Here is a 20,923-nt window from a genome sequence, read left to right on the forward strand (position 1 = left end):
GCCTTTTTGCACAAAATATGGATCTAAGTTCATAACCCCTTGTTGACAAACTCTAATGAATAGTCACATCTCTTCCAATACCCACATCAATGCCACAGGAATGATGTGAATTAATTTTTTTATTGTTCCATAAACAAAACATGAAAGACTCTGGAGATCTTGTATGTAATGGAAGATACTGAAAATTCTCAATAAATCAGGCAGCACCTGAGGAGAAAGAAATGGTGCAAAGATTTCAGGTTAATGATATTTCATCAAAACCATGAAAAACTGAAAAAAAAACGAGAGAGCTAGAAGCTGAGATAAGGTTGAGAAAATAAATAAAAACGTGAGAACTTGAGGTGGGTAGGAAAGATTAAATGACAAATGGGCTGAAAATAAAAAAGGAAGCATATTGTCACAGCTCGTAGAGATGCTGCCACAACTCCAGCCAATCTGGAATAAAAACCTGACCTCCGATACTGCATGTGTAGAGTGTGCATGTTCTTCTTGTGACCAGTTGGACTTCCTTCAATGTTCTGGTTCCCTCTCACATTGCAAAATAATGCAAGATGGCAGCTTAAATATGTACTGCCAATTATCCTTCTTGTAAAGGTGTGTGGTCGTACTTTGAGTGTGCTGAGAATGTGGGGAGAATAAAATGGGTTGAGCTTAGCTATGTGAGAACGACAAAATGAGTAAATGATGGGTGCTAGATGATCGACATGGACTCAAAAGCAAATCACTTATTTTCATGCTATATCGCTCCATGACTATATAATGAAATGAAAGTGAGATATAAAGGTAGTGAAGAAAAAGCATGTTTGGAGAAAGAATGAACAGAACACTAATGATTACTGAAACAGCACAGGTATACAAATGCTGGAAAGGTAACATATCTAGACCTTCAAAATATAAACTGCAATCTCCATCTCCAATTTCCTACAACATCCCAATGCAAGGCAATGAACAAAACCACATTTTCAAATAATGCATATTACTGCCTTCAAGACTCAAGATTAATTTGACAATTACAGTTATCCACAGTTATTCACAAAGCTATCTTTTTAACCCCTCTTTTGGTATTTCAGATCATTATCTTACACCTTCTGGCTACAACTCCTCCTGACCCATCTTGTCATTCACAAAACGTCCTTATTCCTCTTTCGTCCTATATGACATTATTTAATCTTTCCTGTGACCTCATTGCCATCACATCTGCATGTGTTCTACCTTCCCCTTCCTCCTTTCTCTGCAACTATTATATCTTCCATTTCACAGCTGTGATAAAAGATCATTAACCTGATATATTGTGTCTTACTTTATAAAAGCTGCCTCATCATTTCAGAATTATTTCCTTTGATGAAATTATCTTGCTGGATCTCTCAGATTCTTTACTTGCTAAAGACTTTAAATCACTCAACTAAAACATCAGATACACTCAACTTTGAAAACAAAGTTTGTGGAGAAAGTCAAAAATTGAGGAGATCTTTTCAGGAATTATGAAGATGCAGAATGTTAATAGAAAATGTTATTTAATTATAATACAAATGTTAAGTGTAAATTTAATAAAATCAAACACTAACAAATACACAATTTTCTGCAATATGATCTAACGGGCCCATGTTACTTCAGACATTTTCAAACAAGCCTTTGCAACTTTCCCAATGAACGGAATGCAAATTATAAATCTTCATTTCCCTCAGCTAAAATTTCCATACAAGTTTTACAGAACACTAGATTTTAGGAAATTCTGTTGTAACTATAATCCAGATACAATTTATGCTTTTTAGTGCCATTTCACCAGTAAACTGCAGCTACTTCAATGGACAAGAGTTGTTTTGAAAGATTCGAGAGGAGACTTGGGCTATATGTTAAAATGGTTGAAGCCATATCTTTAGACTAGACACAGTAGCAATTTTCCCATCTGAGTTAGTTAGCCAAAGTCAATCAGAAGGTTAAGACTAAAGTTGATTTTGATACAGATGAAACATGGATTGTTTTGGAAACTAAATAATTATCCTTTAATAAAAAATATTTTGCCTCATGTTTCATGGTTGTGGAAGACCAACTGACCCATCTCAACTGTAGTAATGAAGTGGGAATTTTAGAGTAAAGCCAATACTTTACTTAACCCAGAACTCCTGTGTGCTCAAGGTAGCAGTGTTATGGAGCCATAATCAATGTGCATTAATTACTTCAGTGCTTTTTGAGGACTGGCTCACAATTATTTTGTGCACAAAGTCTAATGTTGGCTGGCAATAAGGAATTTGACACACGATGCCCTACTCATCCTCAATAAAGCCTCTGAGCTGCAGGCTGCAATCACCACTGAGGTGTTTATTTCCCCTGCCTCCAAACACCTTGTCATACCTCCAGTTTCTTGACCAAGGTGCCAAAGCACCACAGAGTATTAAAAATAAAAAAAAGTTTAATGATGAAATAAGTCAATTAGGGCTTATTTCAATAAACAGTGGAAAATCTGTTGCTAAAGTCCGTGAACAATTGTAGTGTCCTCCTGAAAAAAAAACTGCACAGCTGGATCATTGTGAACAGAAAGAATCTGACAACCTTCAGACCATGAAGTTTCCACAGTCTCATGTTACTGAGATTAATGAAGAGCAGAAGGAACTGATGAGATCAGTGAGGAGGTGGTGACAAGGTAAACTCACACTTGAGGGTGCACAGGCTCCTGACAGGGAAATTTACAACCTCATGGAGAAATCATCCAAACAACCAAACATCAGTTTTCCTTTGCATTTCTTTTTTTTTTACGACCACCAGCTCTGTTCTACGCTCCCTAGATGAACCTAAAGAGTTTTGATTTCAACAGTACCAGCAGCATCAAATTTTTATCATCATGAATATAGGTTTATTGGAAGTTTAAATGTCATTTTTTTTAATATTGGATGAATCACAGAGGTCACCTAAGCCTGGAAGCGAAATGCACATTTGCCATGTATACTTGCCATGCTTTCACATTAACAACATGGGGTTTTTCCCCATCAGTTTAAGCAATGCATAAGTGATGTCCTAAATGCAAATGGCCATGTTCAAAACCAACCATACCGCAATTCTGATACTCATTTTAAAACAGTTTACAGAGAAATAAGTGGGAATTGAAAGCTGGCTTATGGGAAAATGGCCTCCTTCAATGTCATATGGAAACATAGGGAAAAGTTAAATTTTGTGTGAGAGAGATTATTCCTTCTCAAAACATTTCTACAATAATTGTAAAAATGTCTATAAAAACAAAACTATCCCAAAGGGAAATTAAGTTAAATAGGTTGTTAATAGTGCTGAGGAGTGCACAGAAAATCTGTGGCAAATATCAGAATAAATGCTTTTGGTGCTTTAAAGACACAAATCTAGTCTGGAAAAAAAAAACATTTAGCTCCCCATCTCCAACCTCTCTTTCCTCTCCAATATACTTCGAATTTGTGCCCAAACATATATTCACTCTTTTCCATTGACTGAAATGATCTCTAATCAAAGATATTAAACATTCTATGTTAATAAAGGAATTCTATACCTACTTAACACCATCCACTAAATCTCACCTCAATCTCAATGAATGAGATTATATTCAACTGGAACTGAATGCTAAGTGTTAACACCAGGACATTTAGACACAAACATGCAGTTTTCTGGAAGGAAAACTAATTTCTAAATTAAAATCCTGCTGTATTATTAGTAAAGGAAGATGTAATTGAGATTCTGGATGGGATGGATGGGATCAAACCTGTAACAGGATGTACCAGAAAGGGCATATGCATTTAACATGGCCAAACCAGCTGGTCCAGATGGAATTTAACTTAAATAGCTGAAGAAAGAATGGAAGAAAAATTGCGAAGGTCCTGGCAATAAACTTCAGAATCTCTGTATAATTAGGGATGGTCCTTGAGGACTGTTTTCACTAGTGGAGGAGAAAATTTGAGTTAAAAACATAGAATTAACACCAAAAAGAAAAAAAAGGGAAGTGCTTAATAAATGGAGAAAAAAATGCAAGAATTACTTAAAGGTCAGGCAACACAGGTATAAAGAGAAACAGAACCTTTCATAACTCCGATAAAAGATCCAAAAGTTTAACTTTGTTTCTCTCTTTAGATGTTGCCGACTCCCTGAGTGTCTTCAGTACTTTATATTTCAGAATAAATATCTACTTAAAAATGTGAATTGACAAAAAGTTATTCAAAATAAACCATTTTTAATTTGATCTTTTTGATGAAGTAACAGAAGATCAATGAGGAAAAATTCAATTGATGTGATGTATATCGACTTACAAAAACAATGTAACATGCAAGTCTTGTCATTAACATTAAAAGCAATGGAATAGAAGTGGCTAAAGCAGTACAGACTGAAAATTGACAGAATCACAAAATAAGCAGTGATTGTGAAAAGTTGTTTTTCATACTGGAGGTAAGCATACTGTGGAGTTCCCCCAGTTGGTACTAGAATCGCTGTTTTCTTAATACAGTGGAATCTGGTTATCTGGGCCATCAGTTAATCACGACAGCCTCTTATTTGGGACAACTCCAAGAACAAAAACTAATTGAGAAAAGAACCAAGATTCCCTTGGTTTATTTGGGACAGGAGACTGTTGCTGAAGTTTCCAACGCAACGGTCTCATACACTTGTGTGGCCGTTAAACACCATGCTTAGAGTGAAGTTTATAAATAATGTCAGTTACATGTGTTTGTGTTCAAAAGTCAGCAACTTTTGTTACTGACAGTTGGTGAGAAGCAAGCAGCAAGGCAATTCAGAACTCTTCTGTTCACTATGGTCTCATGCATTCGGGCTTGGAGATGCAAGAAATTGCTGAGAGTGAACATGAAACAATTTCACTACTTCAAGTTAGGAACTACGAAGAATTTGAAGTTATCAACAATCATTTAAAGCATTGTTTAAAGGCAGTCCATTATCTACACTAGGTGTCTGTGCTGATTTTGTTCATTTATAGTCAATCAAAAGAACTCAGCAGTATACACTAGATGAATTCCTCCATCAATAACTACAGGTCGACCTTCACTAATCTGGCACCATTGGGACCTAAGGAGTGCCGGATTAGTGAAAATGCCAAATTACAGAAGGATCACATTAAGCATAATCAGTGCTGGATTATCGAAGGAACCGGATTACAGGTAGTCGGATTACTGAAGGTCAACTTGTATTAAGAACTACAATTTTATAGTACTGTAGTAGCATTAAGTGTTCTAATTTCATTTAAATATATAATCTGTGACTTAGTTAAACAGTAGTCTTTTTTTAAATATATTTTTAACTATTTCCATGAAACTTCAACTAATTGGGTCAAAATACACTGGTCTTGAGGTGTCCAATTAAACAGATTCCACCGTATATATTAACAATTTGGACATGGATTTGCAGGGTACAGCTTCGAGATTTATGGACAAAATTCAGAGCTAAATTGATCTGTGTGGAAGACAACAATAGATGAAGCAGAAATGGACAGTTGGATAGACTAAAGCTGACATTTAATGCTAAGAAATATGAAGCTCTATTTATTGATAGGAAGAATGAGAAGAGGCAATATAAACTAATGGGCATCTTCTTAAAAGGCTAATGGGGAAAGATATCTGGGGGATTACATGTGACATTCATTAAAGGCGACAAGGTAAATTGAGTTATTAAAACCATATGGAATATGAACTTTATGAATAAGCCATCAAATACAATTGCATGGAAATCATGATGAACATTAATAAAATAATAGTTTCAGCCAAAAGTGGGGTACTGTGTTCAATCTGGGCACAAGACTTATTCTGGTAGTAGAAACAAAAACTGAGAATGTATTCACATCTCAGGAGCAATCCCCAGCTATTAACTGGGTTGCTAGTTAACACCGAGCTGTTCTGATGTATTCTCATTTAAGACCATGAATAAAGGGGGGGAAAAGAGTTGCTATCTTTGATTGAAAATTCTACCAATCCATATTTGCAACTAGCACTGAGATATGCCACATGATGTAATAAGGTAGTATTGAGAAATCAAGATTGCCTTTTATTGAAATAATTACCAAAACTGTTTAAAAATTGCATAATTTAAAATAATCAGAAGTAGCAACCATGTGGCTACGAGCTGCATGGAAACTTTTGCAAAATAGACTTGCAAGCAACAGTGTTGCACAATTAATTTGCCACTTGGTATTCTATCCCTTGCTTAGTAAGAACTTAGAAGTTTCACATTACCAAACGACACACTCTGATCAACCAGTATTTGCTTTGTTAGCACAGAAAGGAAATGGAGGAACTGAAGTAAATATTTCATAGGACACTGGAGCTCACAACATATCCTTCACATTTCCTTCCCCTATTTAATCACTGGCTACAGTGATGTCTGAAGAATAAAATGTTAGAATTACAAATACAAAATTACAAAGCCTTCAGGGCATTTACAGGGAGTTTTGCAGCAGAATTTCAGGACAGCCTCATTTTGTAACACGTTAACAAATTTATGTTAATCACTTGGAGTTAAAACGTTTTTGTGTATTAATTCTATTTTTAGAATTTTTCAAGCTGTTGCAGCAGATGCCAGATCCAATCTCTAAAATAACACCAAAACCTGGCATCATATTCATGCAGGAGCATGTCCAGATTTCACATTTTAAATCTAAAAAGAGTGCACGAAATTTGATAAAGGTCGAATTATCCAATAATTAAATATTTAAAGCACAGTATTTGTATTGCTTGAAAAGCCACCTGTTTCCAAATAGCTCTGCATTGCTGTTCTGTAGGCCTTGCTTACTTAAATACTCATCTGGATCTAAGCTACATAGAGCAGTTGGAAAAGCTAAAAATACACTGATCAAGATTCATCCATTATGTCTCATGAAAGTACAAGTAGCTCAGATCCAGTCAGAACTGTACATTAAATATACATAAGGTAATATCACTCAACAGGGAGGATATAAGCTCAAACTCCTGTTCGAAGCAAAACTGTATCTATTAAAGCATTTAAGTTAATTCCAAAGCCTTCTTAGCTACTGAAATCCTGCATAAAAGTCAAATAGTTTTATGCTTTGATAAAGCACAATAATGCCATTTCCTTTTAAATATTTTGCATTCCACTATTAAGGAGGAAACATGGTTCCATTTCTAAACACTGCACAAGCCTTAAAGGCCTGAAGCACAACTTTGGCCATTTACAATGCTGAATGGGAAATGAGTAAATGCAATCAATTAAAAACTTAAACTGCTCAATATAAATACAAAGTAAATGCTATATTATGTTTGCGAGTAAACCTCGGACTTTCCTTAATAATTGTGTATGCATAGTATTTAATCTCCAAGCACTTGAAAATAGGAATCGAGAGATCAAATAAAGCAGTTTAAAACAAAGGGGAAATGTTTTATGTACACCTAAATCAGATTTTCAGGATTTATGTTTATTATGGCAGAGTAATATTTTAGAATAAGCTTCTTTGGCAATGCAGCATGGGATTTCAATTTTTCTCTCATGATGCATGCATGTCATGGAATCATTATTGATTTGCTATTTAAGTGTGTATTACTATCCTACCAATATCTCGTACAACCATTTTTTAATTTGCACACCAAAGATATTATTCCATAACTCTTGTATTCTATACTTTACAACCACAATTCTAACACCTATTAATTCAATGAACATTGTTGAGACCAAAACACTCAAATAGAGAACCTGATCAACAAACACATCATTAGGCAAACTGGGCAACAGATGGAGAGGGAGAGAACTGGCAGGTTGCAAAGTCTTCTGTTTGCCACACAAAAATACCTCATGATTGATGACCTCAGGATTTTGCTTGTTCATTATTTTAAAAGTAATTCACAGCAAAGTCATGTTCCACATTTTAGAGCACACTTATAATAAATATTACTAACTAAATGAACTTGCTCTTGCCAGAAGAAATTGTGCGGTTTAATTTCTTCTGGTTATCAATAGAAATTATGAAACAAGTCATTCTTAAATTTGCAGATTTACAACATCTCTCTTCAATTTAATCATTCTTTCCTTGTCTATTTCTATCATTGCACTGGCTTGACATTGAATTCAACTACTCTATCTTGACCGAGTTCTTCATTTAACATAATCCCTTCATGAGATGCCTCTTGCCCATCATTGAGATGGACCACAGATAGTCCACTGCCCTCATTTTGTGGTGAAGTTGTCACTTAAAAGTACTAGACCAAGTCATGAGATAGTTCATTCAGAGAGAATACAGTTCAAAACACGAACTATACATTATGACACTCAGTTTTTAAAAATATTAAAGGATGAATATTAAACTTTGGTCCCACTACTGATAATACAGAATACACAATTATAGCAACCAAAAAAACAAAGCCACCAATTTATCCCTATGCTGGAGAATTCATCTTGCAGAGTCCATATTTGATCGAACAAAATCCATCACCTTTTTGAAATGCATTTTGATTCTACAGCATGCCAAATGCATGTTCTAAGATCAAAATGCTGGAGCTCAACACATTTCAAAACAGAATAGTACAAGACAGGTGCACAGCAGAAATTCTAACAATGGCAGTGCATGTTGCTATAAAATGCACTATTATTCTGCAATGACTGCTACACTAGTTGGCTTCAAGAAAATTATTTCTTCTGAATGAAACAGTACTATCTTACCTAAAAAGTTAATATTGTACGAAACCTTTAGTATCTCAACGTAGCAACCACACATACAAATATATCCAAGAACATTCACATGTGTATGCACATGAATGGAAACATTACCATTAGTTAATTTCACTGTCAAGACAAAATGATGAAAGAGGAGATATTTAAGAGAAGGATATGCTTAATGTACATTACTGTCTCCTAAAGTAAACGCTTGCATTTTGCAAAAGAAAACAGACATTTATTAAAGGTAACTATAAATGATAAAAATTGAACACAATTACAGTATATGGATGCCACAGCTATTAGGGAGTGATTAAAATACTGCAATAATTTCAAAATGAATCAAGTTGAACACTGTCAATACTGTACCTGGTTGATAATTCTCAAAAATATTTACTACAAAGTAGCAACTTGCATTGGTCAAATATTAAATCACATCTTTGTGAAATATGAATGGTTAAAACAAAATTTTAACAGTTAACACACATTATTTCTAAAAAACTTAATTCATTCTATAATAAATGACTACTGAATATTCTTGCAACATATAGAATGTAACTTTATTGCATATATCTGAACGTTTCACCATGGTCCTTAGAATATCCAGTAAGTGTATCAATTACTGTGTTTACATGGTATACCATTTTTAGCACTTTAAATTTAATTTGAACATTGAAAATTCCTATTAGCACATTACAGTGGAGATTCAAACCTTTTTGAATGCATAACACAGCTCCTTTGGTGCACTATTTTGTACATACGTTTAAACACATGCAATGCACTTCAATTGCGTTGCTTTGCCACTAGCAGAAAACATTTCTGGCTCTCATCACCAAAACTAAATGGGTTGTGATCAAAACAACAAAAAAAAACCCTCAACGACAATGGTACTTTTTGCATATCAGAGGCAGGGAGTTGTAAAGTGAGTCTGCACTCCCAACAGCACAGGCAGCAATTATAATTAATCATCGGTTGCTGCTAAATTAGAGGGTCCCTTGCTGAAAAATTTGGTTGCTAAAACGCACCATAATTTAGACAGCACAAATAGTGTTTTAAAGCAGCAGCAATTTTAGCTTGACAGAAGAGAAGGAAAAGGACATGGGCTAGCTATAGAAAACACAATTTTAAAATACAGAATATTCAGGAAGCACGTAAGAGGTCAAGCAGCATCTCTAGAAGATGAACAGAGTTAACATTCAGGTTAAAAGCTCTTCAACCTGGATATTATGAAAATTCATATTTTTATCCAATATAGACAACTCTGGTTTACACTAACCATTTGCTTGGTTTTATGCCACTAATATTTAAAATCTAAGTGACCATTTTCCATATACTGACCCTGCATGGACCAGTCAACTAAGATAGTGGAAGTTGCACACAATACAAACTGGTTTACCCAGAAGCCACATGAACTGGGCTTCAAAAGCAAGGCATTTTACCAGCTAATAACAGGTAACAGAAGGCAGAAAGCTATTGTAGAACTTCTCCGGGTTTACCAGATGAAATCTATCATCTTAGTTCAAACTAATACCACAGCCAATAAATGGAACATACAATGGGAGATTGGTATTGCTTCCCTTGACCCTGCTACCATTTCACAAGCAACTGCTATAGCCTTTCTGATATATATGTAAGAGAAATGTAAACTACCTGACACAGATCACTTGTAACTGCTGTGTCAATTATGGCAACTCCAGGGAGGCAAAATTTGAAGACCAAACAGGGTTTAGCGAAAGCACCATGTAAACAGAGTAAGACACTCAGCATGCAAACAGAGTTTAAAAATGCAAACTTCAAGCAGTGACTGCAATTGATCAGATGAGAATCACAGTAAATTTGATTCAGTGTGTATTGCCTTTTACGTGTGGTTGCTCAGTACAGGGGAGTGTTCAGGGATTTCCTTCCTCTCCACTGTGCACACTAAGTCTCAGCAAATTGAGTTTTACATCTAACCTCTTCTTCCCCAGTTCAGGAAAGCAACAAATGTCAAGGTCCAGATTCCTAGCACTTACGTGGGGATAACAGGCAAGATCACACTTGACTTAGCTGCAAAGTCATTCAACTACAATGCAGCCATTAACCTGACAACTTATGCAGAAATGCTCAAAAACAAGTCACTACCACTGGGAGGAAATTGTAAAAGGATTAAAAGATTAATTCCACATTGTACAGTAGCTTGAAGTAATTTTCAACGGCTGCAAATGCATTTTTTTCTCTTTTTCACAATGGGATAAAAATCTAATGATGCATTACAAAGGAACAAATACAATCACATGTGAAAGTTGAATACTGTACCAGATCTTCCCAAATCATAGGGTAAATACAGAGTTTAGGAATAGACAATTATTTCAATGTAATGGTAATTTGTGGTACAACACCTTGGAGGACACATTCAACAGCAGAACACAGACAGCAAAGACTTGGTAGAGATAGAGGTGATGTGTGTCTCTCGTTATATATCTGAGCAACTAAACATGGGAAAATTGGAAGCAATAACGTCAACTGCAACCTGAATAGTATTTTCCGTGCTGTGAAAAAAGTTTCAAATTCTCTTTTTTTTAATTCAAGGCTCACATCCCGTCCCGATCTTTAAACATTGACAATCTTGCATTCAACAACAATAAGACCAAAAAATTGATTACAGACTTCAGGAAGGGGAAGTCAAGATAACACACACTAGTCCTCACTGAGGAATCAGAAATAGAAAGGGTGAGCAGATTCAGGTTCTTGGGTGTCATCATCTCTGCGGATCTACCCTGGGCACAACATACTGATGCAATTACAAAGAAGGCATGATACCGGCTATATTTCATTAGGAACCTAAGGAGATTTGGTATGTCACCAAAGACACTCGCAAATTTCTATAGATGTACTGTGGAAAGCATCCTAAATGGCTACATCACCACCTGGTATGAAGAGGCCACTACACAGGATCAGAAAAAGCTGCAGAAAGTTATAAACTCAGCCAGCTCCATCATGAGCATTAGCATCCCCCGCATCCAAGACAGCTTCAAAAGGTGAAGCCTCAAAAAGGTGGCATCCCTCATTAAGGATCCTCATCACTCCAGACATGCCCTCTTCTCATTTTCTCATTCCTCCCATCAAGGAGATAGATATATATATATATATATATATATATACACACACACACACATATACATACACACACACACACACACACAATGTATTGCTGCCGCAAAACAACAGATTTCACAACATATGTCAGTGATATTAAACCTGATTTTGAATCATTCTTCAATGTTACATACTTCTTTCCCTTTAAGAAACTGTTTAGGAGCAAGAGATTCCCTAGCAGTCTTGTAAACAGAAATAAACCACATCCTACAATTCTTTTATCTCAAGCAAGAATAAGGCACAAACAGTGCCGTTATTATAGGCAATCTGACTGTCAATGTTATCAGAGTTGAGCTTAATGATAGGATTCCTGCATGCAAAGAATTCAAAGCAGTGTGTAAAGAAATCTACTTCACATCCAAAGAAACTGAACCACTTTATAATACATTATAAAACAGAGACACAAAATTGGTTCTAAATAAAAATAGAAACTGTTGGTTTAAAAAAAAACACAAATTAGGCAGTATCTATGGACAGGTAAATAGGTTTACAATTTCAGATCAGAGACCTTTCACCAGGAAAATTCAGAAAACAAATGTGTTTTATGATGCAGAGAAGAGATGGATGAAAAGAACAAAGAATAAATATCTTTAATAAGCACCAGCTGAATATTTCCAACAATTTGTGTTTTTATTTCAGATTTCCAATTTTTGCTTGTCAATTTAGACAAACTGAGTCTAAATAAAAACCTCAAAAAAAAACAGCTTGGAATTTTGCTTACATGTTTAATACTGGTCTCACCAAAATCTCAAAAAATGTTGGCATCTGAATTCATATAAAAGTTCCTAAAATTGTAATAAGCTGTGAATTCTATGTATATTTTTGGTGAGGGTTGATTCAGACATTAAGATAATTGTTATAGTTTTAGATTCTATTTGTTTTGATCTGCAACTTTTGCAATTAGACACTTAACAAGATTCAGTCTTTTCTCAAAAGTTTGAACAGAAATTAATGTTGCGATACTTCCAAAACATTGTTTTTTAAAAGCGGATTTCTGCCTATTTATTGCTGAGTTTCACCCCTTCACTGTTACTGATAGTTTTCCATGAAGTATTTTGCGACAGTAGGAATACATTTTTAATATTTAATCATGAATGAAGTGGATTATATCAACAAATAACTGGCATCCTACCACATATACACTAAATTGCTTACAAAACCAATCCCAACATAACATGGCAATGGAAAATCCTTCATAAGGACTGCAGTGATTCAAGACTGAAAGCTTATTATCAGCACCTCAACTGGATAAGCAATGAATTCTATCCTTGCCAACATTGAACAGTTCCCAAAAATAGAGGAAAAGCACAACTTAAAGAGTTAATATACAAAAAGACTCAGAATGCAAAATACACCTCCATTCACAATTAGGCCTACTTCATAAGCACCAGATTGACCCAATTCAGGTTTCAATGACAGAGCATTATGCGGATTTCTAATAGTGTAGGTAGTGTTGGTGGGACCATACGTAGCATGCTTCCATTATTTTCCCATAATAATTGCTCAAGTGCATTAACTTCTCAGAAATAAAACAGAGAAAACAATTTAACAGGACAAAAGTGCACGGTTGTAACAAGGATACTTCTTTACCATCAATCGGTACAATGACATCAATATCAATCCACTTTTGACAGAACAAAATTCTGAATCTACCACTGATAATGAATGAATATGGAACACACCAGGCGGTTTATGACAATTCTGTACAATGACATCAAATGCATTTGCTACAGCCTTAAGCTACACAAAATCAGTCTACTGAGAACCTAGAATGTTAAATTTCCAGCCCAAGCTTTGTTATTCTAATATTCCATTTTGCTTGCATTTTGTGGCTTAAATTGTAAAGGAGAATGTCAAAAATAATCACATTGCACTGCAGTACTGTTCACCATATGCAGAACTCCTCTCAATCTAATGTGCTGCAATATCAAAATTATTAGTTTAAACTGCTATTTTATTTTGACCCTTCACACGCAATTGGCTCACAATCACAAAATGGGAAAACAACTGAGACATTGAAGGTAGGTTGTCAAATAATGAGAAAGGGGAATTTAAGTGTACTGAGTTTGCATTTGTTTGCGTTGACAATTATAAACACATGACAAAACATGCAGGTGATGAACCACAGCTGGTCAAAATAAAGCATCCTGATACAAAGATTTAAAAGCAATCTTGGGTATTTGAGCTAAACCACCAGGTCATCAATTATTCAGAAAAGGGCAATCTATCCTTCCCAGATCTTGGCATAGTCCGCCAAATGCCCAATATTACCAATCCCTATTTCACTTTCCTTATCTCGTTGATTGGATGCCCAGTCTTCTACTCTCTTTACCCCTCACATCTTGCCATCAAATCGGGGCAGAGACCCATCAGTCCTCTCCCCAAAACCCACAGACTTCACCAAACCTCTAACATAACAATATGATCACATTACACATCCCTGTGCTTCCCCAGATCTCTTCTGGCAGCCTTAAATTCACCCACTAGTTCTCTTCTCTGGGCTGCTCATCCTGCCTTTCACTGGTACGCAACTCCCCGGGTTTCTCCTGAACTTCCCTCTTCCGCAACAGGCTCTCAGGCATTCCTCTCTCCCACCCTCACAGATCCTGCTACCCACCATTCATCCTGACCCCACAATCATCCCCAATGGACCTGCTACCCCCCATCTCTAATAGGACCTCCTGCTCCCTTGCTTGTCCCCAAGGATCCTCCTGCCCCCTCTCCCCATCCCCAATGGGCCCGCCTGAGCCCTCTCGCCCATCCCCAAAGGGTCCTCCTGCCTCCTTTCCCCATCCCCAAAAGGTCCTCCTGCCTCTCTTCCTCATCCCCAAAGGGTCCTCTTGCCTCCTTTCCCCATCCCCAAAGCGTCCTCCTGCCTCCTTTCCCCATCCCCAAAGCGTCCTCCTGCCTCCTTTCCCCATCCCCAAAGCGTCCTCCTGCCTCCTACCTCCTTTCCCCATCCCCAAAGCGTCCTCCTGCCTCCTACCTCCTTTCCCCATCCCCAAAGCGTCCTCCTGCCTCCTTTCCCCATCCCCAAAGCGTCCTCCTGCCTCCTTTCCCCATCCCCAAAGCGTCCTCCTGCCTCCTTTCCCCATCCCCAAAGCGTCCTCCTGCCTCCTACCTCCTTTCCCCATCCCCAAAGCGTCCTCCTGCCTCCTACCTCCTTTCCCCATCCCCAAAGCGTCCTCCTGCCTCCTACCTCCTACCTCCTTTCCCCATCCCCAAAGGGTCCTCCTGCCTCCTTTCCCCATCCCCAAAGGGTCCTCTTACTACCCCCCTCCCGTCCCCAAATGGTCCTTCCGCCGAACTCCGGCCGTTTTCCCCAATGTTCCTCTTGTCTCTTCCCGTACCTGTCCCTCCTCCACCCTCCCGCTCCTACTGGTCCATCGTCTCCCCTCCCCACTCCCTTCTCTATCTCCTCCAGCCCGGTGCCCGTCCTCGCCGCTCTCCGGCGGCCCCGGGGCCAGGCCGCGGCACTCACCGCTCTGCCCGCGGGCCGGCTGCAGCCTCAGTGAGAGCGAGAGCAGCGCGCACACGGCGGCGCCTAGCCGAGCGGGACCGCGAGCCGTTGCCATGGTGCCGCAAGATCCGCCGGAGCAGACTGTGACGCCGCTTATCAGGCTTCGGTCCGCGGGACTGCGGCACCGCTGGGCTAGTATCGCGAGAGACAGCGGCCGGCCGCGTGATCTGACGCCCCACGTGAGGAAGGGAGGTGGAGTCCAAGGAGACGTCCAATGGAGCTGTCGTGCAGATTCAGCCGCACCCTGCCAAAGAGGGCGCTGTGACGCGATTTTACACCCCGCCAAAGGGGGCGCGCTATCAGATGGGGTATTCTGCTTATTGATGTAAATTAATTGGTTTATTATTGCAAATGTAATGGTGCCTACCAGTCCGAGGGTCAATTGGTAACTTGCTAAAATCGATTAACTGGTTTATTATGCAAAACACACTAAATGCTGGAGGAACTCATCAGGCCAGTCAGCATCTATGGAAAAAAGTACTGTCAACATTTAGGGCTGAAACCCTTCAGCAGGACTTTTTTTCCATAGATGCTGCCTGGCCTGCTGAGTTCCCCCCAGCACTTTGTGTGTGTTGCTCGGATTTCCAGCATCTGCAGATTTTCTTGTCACTGCAGGCAGAGAATAAGGTGCAAAGGTCACGTCGAGATTTTTAGGTCAAGAGTGCATTTTACTGTACTAGTTCAATAGTCTTATTGCAGAGATATGAAAGCTTAGAAACGGGTTTATATATCATGACAGTTGTTTTGCAGCAGCAGTGAAGTGCAATAAATAAAGGTTATAAATTAAAATAAGAATATATAAAAATAGTACAAAAACAGAGCAAACTGGTGAGGTAATGTTCATGGGTTCACGGACTGTTCAGAAATCTGATGACAGAGAGGAAGAAGCTATTGTTGGGACTCTTTAATTTCATTAGGTAGAATTCACCCAGACTGTTAAGGGTTAAGTTTGCTGTGTCTGTTACATGTTGCATTGTACGCTATTACATTTTGGGGGCGTGGTTTTTCTGATATACATAAAACGTTGCCATTTGTTTGCGGAGGGAATGAAGTATATGTTAGAAGTAATTACGCTCGTGTTGATTTTCCTCAACAATCCTACATTGTTCCTAAAACATTCAGTTTGTGTATTCAGGTTCCTATACCTCCTCCCTAATGGTAGTAATGAGAGAAGTCATATTCTGGATAGTGAGAGGCCTTCATGATGGAGGCTGCTTTCTTTAGGTATTATCTCTTGAAGATGTCCTCAATGGTGGGGTGCCTTGTGCTCATAATGGAGCTGGCTGACTGCGACTGTGCAGCTTTTTTCATTCCTGTGCATTTGTGTCTCCAGACAAGACAGGGGCACAACCAGGCAGAATGCTCTCCACGGTACATCTGCAGAAATGTTCTAGTCCCCAAACTCTAATGAAGTAAAAACGCAGACATTCTTTTTTCTTTGTTGCGTTAATATGTTGGGCCTAGGACAGATATACAGAGATTGATGCCTAGGAACTCGAAACTGCTCACCTTTTCCATTGATGACCCCTTTACGAAGATTGATCTGTGTTCTCCCAAATTCCCTTTTCCTGAAATCGACAATCAGTTCTTTAGTCTTACTGAGGTTGAGTACAAGATTGTTGTGATCTACCTTACTCCTCTTCGTCACCATCTGAGATTATGGCAGTAGCAGTTGTGTCATAAGTTGTTTCTGAGCCTGATGATACATGCTTTCAGGCTTTTGTATCTAATGTCCAATGGGGTGGGGTGGGAAAGAAGAGAGAATGTCTATGGTGGGCATTCTGCTTACCAAGGCAACAAGAAGTGTGAACAGACCCATGGAGGAGGAGATGGTTTCTGTGATGCACTGAGATGCGTCCACAAGCTCTCTGCAGTTTCTTCCAGTCTTGGATTGTGCAATTGTCATACCAAGTTGCTTCAGGGGTCCAGGACTGACCATTTCTCTCCACAGATGCTGAGTTCTCCCAGTGCTTGTTTGTATGGTTCCAGATTCCAGATATTTTTGAAGCTATAGTCATTCAGGAAAATAGAGTGCGTTGCATCACACTCCTAACTTGAGCCTTTGGAGGATGGACAGTCTTTGGTAGAAGTAGTACTCACCATAGGATTCCTAGCCTCCATATATCTGGCCATTCCGGTTTTCAGTTTCAGGTCAATGGTAATCCCTGGAATATTGGTAGTTGTGGTGGTGGGGAGGTGGGTTCAGTAATGGTAATGCCCTTAAATATTGGGGGAGTGAGTGATTGCTGGATTTTCTCTGCTACTCACTGATGTGTATTAACATTCTGCTACAGTTTTGACAAATGATTTTCATCCTGAAAACGCTGTTCCATGGAGACTGCTGGACCTGTTGGGTGTTTCCAGTGCGTCCTGTATTTAATTCTGCCACAGGAAGCGTTGCAGTTCTCTTCCATAAGACCATAAAACATAAGAGCAGAATTAGGCCATTTGGTCCATTGAGTCTGCTTCGCATTTGATCAAGGCTGATTTATTTTCTGTCTCAACCCTATTCTCCTGCCTTTTCCTGGTAATCTTTGACACCGTTACTCATCAGGATCCTTTCACCCTTTGCTTTAATTATACTCAGTGGCTTGGCTTCCACAGCTGTCTGTGGCAGTGAGTTTCACAGATTCACCACCCTCAGGCTAAAGAACTTTCTTCTCTGTGATCCTCAGGGACATCCTTCTACTCTGAGGTTGCGCCCTCTGGTCCTAGACTCTCCCACTATTTGAAGCAACCTCTCCACATCCACTCTGTCCAAGCCTTTCAATATTCAGCAGGTGTCAATAAGATCCTCCCTCATTCTTCAGAACTCCAACAAGTATAGGCCCAGAGCCATCAAACATCCTCACGTGTTAACCCTTTCATTCCAGGAACATTCTCATAAACCTCCTCTGGTTCCTCTCCAATGCCAGCACATTCTTTCTTAGATATGGGACCCAAACCTGCTCACAATGCAGTCTGACCAACGCTTTACAAAGTCTCAGCATTTCACCCTAGCTTTTATATTCTAGTCTTCTCAAAGTGAATGCTAACATTGCATTTGCCTTTCTTACTACCGGCACTCTCTGCTCCACCACAACAGTCACTGAGATAATATTTATATAAGTAAATTCTGAATATATAACCAACATGTACACTGGCACGGTATACTCTTTTTCCTGTTAGGTCAATAATTTAGACCAATTCTAATGGCTTTTAAACATCTTTCCCCTGAAGTCTATACATCGTGTCAAAAATCCAGGCTGTGGCTAAATAATGACACCCGGTAGATGTAGGGTTAACATTCACCAGCGCAGTTTGTGAGCCTGTTTATGATTAAGAAAAGCAGTGAAGCGCTGATTCTTTTGTTATGTGCTGTGTTATATGACGTGGGTGATCATGCTTTTTCCATGACTATGATTGTTCTTGGTAAATTTTTCTACTGGTGTGGCTTGCCACTTCCTTCCACTGGGCAGCATCTTTACAAGACGGGTGACACCAGCCATTAGCAATGCTCTTCTGAGATTGTCTGCCTGACCAGGACTTGTGATATGCACCAGCTGCTCATAGGACTGTCCACCACCTGCACCCATAGTTTTATGTGCCCCTGGTCGAGGAACTAAGCAGATGCTGCACCTTGCCCAAGGGTGACCTGGAGGTTAGCGGAGGGAAGGAGTGCACTACACCTCCTTTGGTAGAGACGTATCTCCACCCCGCCACCCGCTAAGAGCTAGTATCACTTCTAAAGTGTGAATGTAAAGCTACTGTGATTCTCCAGGTGCAGTTTCATTAGGCAATAAGCAATCTGTGGAGGAATGGAGCAACTTGGCAGGTCGAGCAGCATTGTGGAGGGAAAAGAACTGTCAATGTTTCAGGCTGAAATCACAGGCCATCCAAAACATCGACAGTCTCCCCCCCCCCCCCCACAGATGCTGCTCAGCCCACAGAGTTTCTCCAGTAGACTTCAGCACGTGCAGCCTCTTGTGCCTCCATTATGTAGCTCCTGTTCTGTAATACATTGTTTATTCTATCATACTACATCCTCTTTCTGGCTGAATTACTATCCTCCAGTGCAGGCCCCCATGACATGAGGCATGTATTCCTGAGAATGCTGGTAATCATGGTGTATCCCTCCAGAGCCCTCAGCCATGGTGTCTGTCTATCAAGTTACCCCTCACCCCCCCCCCACTTTGCTCCAAAGTGAGAAATCTTGCCCTGCTCAGCCTTCTTCATAAGGCCTGCTCTCTAATCCAGCCAGCATCCTGGTAAATCTCTTCTGCACCCTCTCTAAAGTTTCCACATCCTTCCTAAAATGAGGCAAGGAGAGCTGAGCAGAATGAAGTTGAATATGTGGAGGTTGTATGTAACTGATACATTGGAAAATGAAGACTAATTTCTTTCCTAATAGCTCTGGTAATTTGGTTCACTGGTGGATTGTTGTGACCTACAGTAAACAGAATTGAACTTCCATATCCAATGCGGCGTTCACATGATTCTTGTCCTGCAAAAACTGGGCGGATCTTAACACTACCCTAGAAAGTCACTCAGTTGGGAAAGAAGAATATATTACATTCACAAGGATGATTCCGGGAATGAAAGTGTTGTCATACGAGGAATGTTTGATGGCTCTGGGTCAGTACTTGCTGCAGTTTCGAAGATGGGGAGGGGATCTCATTGAAACCTTTCAGATGTTGAAAGGCCTAGACAGCAGATGTGGAAAGGATGTTTCCCATGGTGGGGGAGTCTAGGACAAGTGGCCACAGCCTCAGATAGAGGAGCGTCCATTTAAAACAGAGATACGGAGAAATTTCTTTAACCAGAGGGCGGTGAATTTGTGGAATTTGTTACCCACCAGCAGCTGTGGAGGCCAGGTTGTTGGGTGTAATTAAGGCAGAGATTAGTAGGTTCTTGATTGGACACAGCATCAAAGGTTACGAGGAGAAGGCCAGTGAGTGGGCTGAGGAGGGAAAAAAGGATCAGCCATGACTGAATGGCAGAGCAGACTCAATGGGCTAGTGGCCTGGTTCTGCTCATATGTCTTACAGACTTATTACTGCTCACCCTTGTCACAAGATCAACAGAGATATAGCAAAACAACCGTCACCTTCTCAGTGGTCTTACATTGTATTTTCTGGTAAAAAAAAAATGCAAAATTAGGAATAGAGAACATAGAGTACTATGCAAAAGTCTTAGGCCCATATATATAGCCAGGATGCCTGAGACATTTGCACAGTACTGTACTAATTTTATGTATCGCACATTACTGCTGCCACAAAAAAAAAACAAATGTCATAACATAGACTTTTGGAGAAGAGGAGTTCGGTGGGTAATACCGTTCCACCTGACCGGAAGTGCACCGAGAGCGGTAAGCATGAAGAATTGGGGTGCTTACTGATCTGGCTAACAACGGATGGTGCAATCCGGGGTATATTACGATCGAAGAACGTGTTTGCAGACTGGATATTGAACTTTTTACTGTTGGACTTCGGCCACATTCCACCGTGATACAACACTTGGCTGCACGGGAGGTCATTCCTGCCTGTGGCCATGGAACGTGCAGCTCCTCCCATGGAGGGTCAGACACCCTGAGCCAATGGACTGGTCCTGGACTTATTTTCCATCTGGCAGAGCTTTGCATTTTGGTGTTTGATTGTTGGGGTTTTTTGTATT

At 39.4% G+C, this 20,923-nt stretch overlaps 1 protein-coding gene across 1 annotated transcript in view; it reads right to left on the reverse strand.

Annotated features, from left to right (window-relative positions):
- LOC140212007 (neuroplastin-like) overlaps positions 1-15,428 on the reverse strand; it is a 62,621-nt gene extending 47,193 nt beyond the window's left edge. The window contains exon 1 of the mRNA XM_072282359.1: positions 15,233-15,428. Coding sequence (XP_072138460.1) covers positions 15,233-15,326 — 94 coding nt within the window. The 5' untranslated portion in view covers positions 15,327-15,428. The remainder of the gene's footprint in view (positions 1-15,232) is intronic.
- Between the last annotated feature and the right edge of the window lie 5,495 nt (positions 15,429-20,923).

The sequence above is a fragment of the Mobula birostris genome, chromosome 18 (assembly GCF_030028105.1).
Source record: "Mobula birostris isolate sMobBir1 chromosome 18, sMobBir1.hap1, whole genome shotgun sequence".
Classification (NCBI taxonomy): Eukaryota; Metazoa; Chordata; class Chondrichthyes; order Myliobatiformes; family Myliobatidae; genus Mobula; species Mobula birostris.